We start from the raw sequence: 8,451 nt of genomic DNA, 5'->3' as shown, positions 1-8,451 counted from the left end.
TTATATAACGAATCTACTTGGTATTGTGATACTTTCTGGTATATTATCGTTGGCTACAATTGTGGTTTCGTGACATCCCTAAAGTCCAGAAGGCAAGCCTCATCCACCGGTCTATTTGCTCGTACCTTCTTTTGTTTTTCATACCTCCGCCAGTGGCTGGAAATGGCTTACATTGACTCTACATTGAGACCGCTACCAACCACATTGCCACGCCGAAGTCTGACGATTGGCTGCTGATTTGGCAGTGTCACCTTTTTATAATGCTCGAAAACGAGGAAACGAGGTGACTGTGGTTTCTCTGGTTGTAGAAAAAGGGTGGAACTTTTCTTCCTCCTGCTGCTGCTGGTGTGAACGCACGGTTAGGGTTCAATGTCCAGTCAGTTCAGCCACGGAAATCCCGGTGCAGCTAGCTGACACCTTGAGCCGTGTGCCAGTTCGGTTTTATTTTTGTTTGTTTTTTTTCCACCCAATCAGATTTCACATTCTTTTAAAGATTTTTCAGCAGATCTACTGTACAGTATGTGTGTAGTTTTGGGACGACACTCCGATGTTACTTTATAATATACATACAATATACATTATGAACATATGCTGTCAAAAAGTCACATGTTACTAATAAGCGTGTGTTGTCCCCAACTAGACGCAGATGTACTGACAGTGACAGTGTACCTGTCTGTTGTATATGCTAATGATGTTACTGATGACCTTTCCACCCTTTAAAACATCCAAAGATTTCCATTTGTATTTTGTATAGTCTCAGATCCTCCTATTGATTAACCCAGTGATAATGCTTCTGGTGCAAAGGGTGTCATATTGGCTAAATTATTATTGGAAATTGTTTAAAATATTTAAGATTTTATTTCTAAAGCAAAGTTTGATCTATTTTCTAATTATTTGACAAAGTTATGCTTTTATGTCGATCTGATTTGACCCAAGAATGATTCATGTATTTATTCGTCTCTGTATTCAGTGAGTCTGAATACAATTTGGCTGCTGCTGTTGTCCATTCCTGCTTGGCTATGCTTATTGCATTTAATGCTTACATTGGCATGTCCTCTGAAAAGCACTGTACTCCTTTTAGTTCTTAGTAAACAGTAGTAACTCAGTGTGTTTCATCTGTATCTGTTATTTTAAGTGCTCTGAGTTGACCACGTTTTGATTACACTTCACTATTTGCCTAAAAACGCATTCTCATCACCAGCATTATTTTTATGGTGAACAACACAAACTCCCTTCATGTAACACACACAGCTTGCGTGTCAGTGACTAGTATGACCTGAAGATCAAAGGACGATCTAACCTCAATACAAAGGGTTTCATTCCAAAGTTTGAAATATCCGTTTCAAAAAGTATTTCAAATGCACAGCATTCAAAAATAGAGTTAAATGGTAAAATGCACTTTGTGGGCAGTGGTTTTAGATATTATTAGTAACCTAAATAGTTCTTAATGAGTTTGACTTTGAAGCCTGCATCGATTTTGTGACAGTAGGTTTCACTCAAAATGGTGAATAGTTCATTTTGGAATGAACCTCCTCATATGTTTTGGCCGGATTTTAGCAGGAACTTAGAAACATGATTTATCTCATCTCCGTCCCCCTTGTTCAAATTGAACAAATTGTCCACTGGTGAAAAACAAACACCGCTTGTGTGTGAACTGCCCATAGTCGAACAACTTTGGTTTTGGGTTGACACAGCTACTGAATTAGAGAATTTGGAGATGTTTCTTGAACATGGGAATCCACCAGCTGTTACACTCCGGTGAAATGACCAGCCGCGCTTTATTATCACACCAAGGAGAAAAACCTTGAAATAGTTCCAAAAAGTAGTTCTTTGGCTGTAATCATAGGATTATCTTTTTGATACAAAACAATTTGTTTTTAATACTTTTTTGTGTTGCAAGAGAAATCCACAAGACAATTCCTGTGCTTGGTTCTTGATTCTGATTGTTTAGTGCTTTATCTTTACAACAGGTCGTGTTTGATAGTGAGAGAAAGAAGAAATAAAAACTATTCAAAAATGGTTTCCTCATGACTGCAATCAGAGCCTCTGAAGAACCATTTTTAACAACGTGTGATCTGGTTTTTGGAAGGTTACGTTCAAAATGAAATATACTGCAGAATATTCATTACTGCAAACTGTGGGAATACTCAAATCCAGTGGTGCGATCTGATTACTTTCAGATACTTTTGGATTACTTTTGGATTTCTAAAATTCTAAAATTTGTTGCTGTCCACAATCTCACAATGTAAACACCCTCTTTCCCTTCACACATGTGAGTGATTTAGCCAGTAATAGTACCTGTATCAGTAATCTGATTACAGTTATTACATTTTTACAGTAACTGTAATCAGATTACTGTAATCTGTTTCTCTGCCCTGCCTGTGACTGCGGTGTAGCTGCTCAGTACTGTTGATGTTTTCCTCTGATTGCTGCATCGTTCTGCTGTCTGACACACTGTACGACCTGTCGCACTGCTATTTGCAAATAATTGTGTTTGTTTTAACTGCGGTTTGACCGATATCGGAGCGATATTGGCCATTTATTTAATATCAGATATCAGCCATTCAGCTGAGTTTCCTCCCTGATCACAGCAACAAAACAATCTGTAAAACCTGCAATGAAATCTAGTTTTCTTTCCACCGGTTATGTATTAATTTAATTGTTCAATGATATTTTTTTTAATTAATTTAAAGGCAGTCTTGAACAGCTGCTAACCCTAACATAATTTTATCAGTCTGGGTTTCAGTGGAGAGTTTTAGTGTCCCATGATGCTCTAAATGCTTCAGAGGGAAACACTTCTGAAAAATGGTCAAATTTAAGATAATAAATCAGAACAAGATATCGGCTATCGACAGCTTCAATCCAATAATATCGGTATCAGAAGCCCATATCGGTCAAACCCTAGTTTTAACCTCCTTGGAGTCCCAGATGGGCGGGGTTTACCACATCAGGATCATCCTAGCGTCAGTCAGAGTGTACTACATTGACTTCCAAACACTTTACTCTGATTGGCTAAACTTTCTAGCACTAGCCTATCGGTGTGGCAAGCTTCACCCATCTGGCACCAAGGCAGGAGGAACAAAACTCTCTCAGTGTTTGCAGATACTGTTTGTCCCGGGTCACTTCCACCGGTCATCTGCACTTTGGTCAAATGTCTGTTCAACCTGTATTATTGCAGTCGGATCTATAACCTTTCGCTTGTTCCGTCAGTGGATTTCTATGGTTGAAGTTTTACCTATAAACTACTTTCTTTTTCTCTCTTTGACAGAATGGATTTTGCTTTGTATGAAGTAAACGTACACTCTGAAATAAAATATATCCACTGATTGTTTCCATTCCTGAGTAGTTTATTTCTTCTTGCCCATTGAGTTGTGTCATGTATATAAACCTGGCTGATTAATCCTACTACCGTATTTTGTAAACACCAGTGTAAACCTAAACAGCGATATTTTTTTTCAAGTGAAAATCTTCATATCCATAAAAAAAAGTTCATCATGTCCAAAATAGAGAGGATTTAGACGGTCAGTGTTATCATATTGCCAACCAAAAAAAAAGTACTCCATATTTATATTTTTGGTTTATTTTGTGCTGTCAGACATTTTTTGAGTGTCACTTTTCAAATCTTAAGTCTCATTTTGGAAAGAAACTGTCCAACAGGCTGATTCACGTAGTATCTGTATTTCACCACAAGATGGGGCTGTTGGATATTCATTTACTCCTGTGACACTAAACACTTTACAGACACTAAACACTTTACAGACACTAAACACTTTACTTTTTCCATTCTCAATCCCTGACAGACTCAGGAAAACGTGAAGAAGATGACGTTTACTTTATTGGCCAGTTCACACAGGGTTACTGGATCTGTCTTGGAGTCCGCACATCGCAGTCGTCCCATGAACTAACTTTTCACCAACTTAATGTGACGTTTCGTGCCACAGTGCGATCACACCTACAGTACAGTGTGTTTTCTTTGGTTTGAACCAGAGCGGAAAAGTGTATTTTTGTAGTGCCGCTTTTGTTTTGGTTCACGCTGCCTAATTAGAAGTGACCCAGCTGGCTTGTAAACAAACAAGTCAAGGCCAAGGTTTACTTTACTATCCCCAGCTGGGAAATTAATGTGGTCAAGTGCAAATAAAATAGAACGATACAGCAATACAAGTCAAGTAGCTTGTTGATTGAACATAGTTTTGCTCTTGTGAACCTTTATTTTTAAAAGGATCCTTGGATCAATAAAACAGTTTGCAGGGAAATTGTTTTGTTTTGAAGTATTTTTGCCGTCCACTGAAACTTTGAATTTTTTTCTTTTCTGATTTTTTTTTTCTTAAGCATTGCACATCTATCCAGGAAAGTGAATACAAGTAACATACAAACTGTCTTTTAGACTTTTCATCCAGTTAAGAGGTTCCCAAACTTTTTCATGTCAAGGACCCCGAATAAAGCTCTGTAGACCACAGAGCCGTTTAAAGATTTGATCCTAAGGAAGCCATCTGAGAATATTTATGTCATTAGATATGACTTTATATAGAATTAGATGACTGCTGTAGGTGGAATGAAAACAGTGGGGAAAGTGAAACCTATGATCTCAACAGTCCTTATTCTCTCATTGTGCAGACTAATAGTGAATCAAACTGTTCCTCACTCTGCTGGACCCCATGCAGGCCCCTGCACCACAGTTTAGGAACCACTGACCAAGTAAATTCATGTGTAACATTATCTGTCCAACAGAGAGAGAAATAGAAATCTATTTAAACAGTGCAAATCTGGATTCTGTAATCTGGTATCTGGATCAGAATGATCCTAATCTGATGTGTTTTTGAGAAAGTGACACACAATCAGCAGGGGATATGTAAAATAATAACTTTTAAGAATATGTACAATTCTGAACAGATAACAATAATAAGAAAAAAAGAATAACTGCAACTATAGGCCTACTAATAATACAAATATTAATTAATATATAATACATATAATACAACTCGAAATTATCCTACTATACTACTTGCCTATAATAATAATAACAATATTAGCGAAAATCTAAAACTAGGCTACTACTACTACTACCAATAATATTTGTTGTGTTGTGTTGTGTTGTGTTTTCTTTCCTTTCCTTTCCTTTCCTTTCCTTTCCTTTCCTTTCCTTTCCTTTCCTTACCTTACCTTTCCTTTTCGTGTCTTTTCTTTTCCCCAAGTCCCATAGGTTCCTGTCCACCTCTCAGCCCCGCCCCTCCTCCCACCGGTCGGCCCGGCCTCCTGATCCAGAAACAGGGCAGAGAGCACCGCCCTCCTCTCCGCACTTTGTCTCCCAGTGGAGGAAGTAGACTCAAGTCTTTGGTGTTTACCTGTTTGCCTCTCCGCTCCTCTCCTGCAAACTTCCACGTAGTCGGCAGAAACTCCGGAGCCAGACCCGCATGGTTTAGCCCGCAGCTCGGCTCTGTCCCGGGACACTTTGGACGACTTTCAACTCTATTTCTCTGTTTTTCTCGGGGGAGGAAATAAAATTTGATCCGCGTCGAGATGTCTATTCCGGCGGGCCAGACGACGACGAGCACTACCTACAGGACCGTGAACGTCTCCTCGGAACCGGCGGCGAGGACCGTCATCTCGCCCGGGCCGGTCTCCCCGCTGCCGTCCTACTCGCTGAACGGCTCGTACGAGACGGTGCGGTACCTGGTGCCGGTGCAGCAGGCCATGCAGCAGCAGCAGCAGCAGTCCTTCGTCATGATGCCGCAGATGATGCCGCAGATGATGCCGCAGATGGTGTCGCAGGTGATGCCGCAGGTGGTGTCGCCGCAGATGGTGTCGCCGGTCTACCTGCAGAGTTTACAGAGCGTGCAGAGCTTTCCCCGCATCAGCGTCAGCAGCCAGGAGGAGTCCGACGTCCTGTACCGACAGCAAGTCCTGTCCGAGGTGAGCTGACCCGGGCCGCTGGGGCTGCTGCTGCTGGGGTTAGCAGCAGAAGAAGTTGACTGGTAGTAGACTGCTTAATGTTAATGTTAGCTGTTTTTGATTGATTGATTGATTGATTGATTGATTGATTTTATTGATTAGTTTATCAGTGTCATACACACAAGGTGCCCAGTCCACATGGACTTACATGATACTACCAAGTAGTTACATGGGTGTACGTTATTATTGTTGTTGTTGTTGTTGTTGTTAATTTTGATGATTATTATTATAAACAGTAGTAGCATAGTTGTAGATTTTTTTCCCCTTTTTCTTATATGTTTTTCTTATTTCTTAAATTTTATTTTTATTGTTATTATTAGTAGTAGGAGTAGGCTAGTAATAGTAGTAGTCTAGTAGTTGTAGATATATAGGCCTATATTTCTTAAATGTTTTTCTTAGTTTTCTGCATTTTATGTATTTGTGTGTTTGTTTGTTTGTCTGTTTGTTTGTGCATGTATTTGGTTCATTTAGGTTCACACTGCCCACTTACAAGTGAACCAGGCTTGTAATCAAAAGTCACATGACTCACAAGTAGCTTGTTTATTGGACAGAGTTTTGGTGACCTGTCATCCTGGAGGTGCTTCGATCGGTCAGCCACCAATCATAATCGGATGATAAATGTTGTCATCATTGATCACCGATCACTGTTACAACTGGAAAAAAATAAAAACTTTAAATTGCTGAATCAGGAATGTGGCCAAACATTTGCTGTAAAAACTAAGAGCCAGTGTGTGACAGTCAGCAGAGCGACAGTGGTGTAGGTCGTCCAGCTGACATCGACAGCTCATTTCCTACATGTGTTTTGAACTTCACAGCCTATCAGAGGTTAGAACCAGTTTAATGTAGTGCCAGCAGCAACAGGTGAGGAAGCAGCTCAGTCATCAAGCACACACTAACATGTAATTACTATGTTTGGATAAAACCTATGATCTATTTCCACATGGATAGGCAGCCATAACAACAATCTGTGAAACACAGTGCTAGATTGAAATTTTACTATTTAAGCTCGATGTACACTTTTACATGATGTGCCGCTGTTAGAAAGTCTGGATAAAATGCATCATTTCAATTGGTGATCAGGTCTGTGATGGAGGGACAATCACACTGTTAAAAAACGGCAATTGGAATTGGCCCCAAAAAAGGCTTAATTACCTAAGGTGTGATTTTCCCATTCACTACAATACAAGCTGTGCTGCAGGCTTTAGAGTTTGTCTCCAGTTAACATTCTGGCATATCTGACTTTTCCTTCTTTGGAGGTTCCAGTCTAACCGAACACCTGCTTGCCAGCGAGCTATTCACTGGTCTGATAATCTCTTCCTGAATGCCGTGGCATTAGCCCTGGGCTGAAAACTCAGCTCACCTCCCTCTGTCCCCACTGAATCATTTCTCCTCTATCATCTCCCTCCTCTGCTCTCTCTAATTTGCTTTCATAAAAAATGCTTTCTCCCTCTTTCCTCAGCTCTTATTTGTATTTATTTCAACATTTCTTTCTTACTTGACCACTCTCGTGTCACAGAATATTGTAAGGACTCTGGCTCTGACCCTCTCCTTGCTATTGGCTGCTTGCAATGCTGGTGGTTTACAAATTGAAGCTTGTTCTGCTGTTATTCTCACTGTAAGCTGCTCTGGGTGTACGAGCTTCAGCTGAATGCCCAAAGAGCAGGATAGAGAAACGCTGCCACACCCAGTCTCGTTCAGCTGAGGTGGCACACCCTTACCATTTGAAGACAAACACATTCTTCCACCTTGTTGAATCAGTTCTATGGGATTAGATAATGCAGACTGGTGGTTAGACGGACCATCATGCAACTGAAAGACAGCCCGACAACCATGTGTCCCGTCAGAGTGAGCAAGAGCATTAGCTCAATGCCTGAAATGTAAAATGTAAATGTTTCTGAAATATGGGGACTGTCCAAAATCCCACAGGTACTACTTTAGATACATTTAAGATAAATACTACAGCTACTACTTTTGATAAATAGTACAGGTACTAGATATCCAGTGACAAACAGAAAGTACGGGAGTTTGAGAGGCATGTGGTGAGGAAAAACCAATGCCATCGACTTGACTTTACCATACAGGGACAGTAATGTTTGATTTAAATTGAATTGAATGCATGTTAGTCATCAGTCTACAGCCAGTAGGACAGTGCCATCTTGCAGTTTGGATAGATTTGTTGTAAAATGCAAACACATATTGAATGAACTACACTTTTGTCTTGTTGAGAATCAGAATAATGAAGCTGTGGAACGTAGGTGCCAGTATGTTAGACCTGCTGATGCCTGACCCATCGATGTTAAATAGTTCCCAATGCATGATCGAATGTTACATGAGTACAAACCACAATTACTTGGTGCTACGTGTGATATTTAACACCAATAAATCACCACCACAGTCATTTTTAGACATAAGTATAATTACCGTAAACAAATGAATCCATCACTGAGAAGACCGCCAGCCTCTACACACTGCTTTACGGCACAAAGCAGGAACCGTTTTACT

The 8,451-nt window shown here is 40.1% G+C and overlaps 1 protein-coding gene across 1 annotated transcript in view; it reads left to right on the top strand.

Moving 5' to 3' along the window:
* The first annotated feature begins 5,292 nt into the window (after positions 1 to 5,292).
* The window catches only part of pof1b (POF1B actin binding protein), a 41,317-nt gene continuing 38,158 nt past the window's right edge, over positions 5,293 to 8,451 (top strand). Inside the window, exon 1 of the mRNA XM_078286696.1 lies at positions 5,293 to 5,910. Coding sequence (XP_078142822.1) covers positions 5,518 to 5,910 — 393 coding nt within the window. The 5' untranslated portion in view covers positions 5,293 to 5,517. The remainder of the gene's footprint in view (positions 5,911 to 8,451) is intronic.

The sequence above is a fragment of the Centroberyx gerrardi genome, chromosome 11 (assembly GCF_048128805.1).
Source record: "Centroberyx gerrardi isolate f3 chromosome 11, fCenGer3.hap1.cur.20231027, whole genome shotgun sequence".
NCBI classification, from domain to species: Eukaryota; Metazoa; Chordata; class Actinopteri; order Beryciformes; family Berycidae; genus Centroberyx; species Centroberyx gerrardi.
This window is presented reverse-complemented; position numbering and strand designations above follow the sequence as displayed.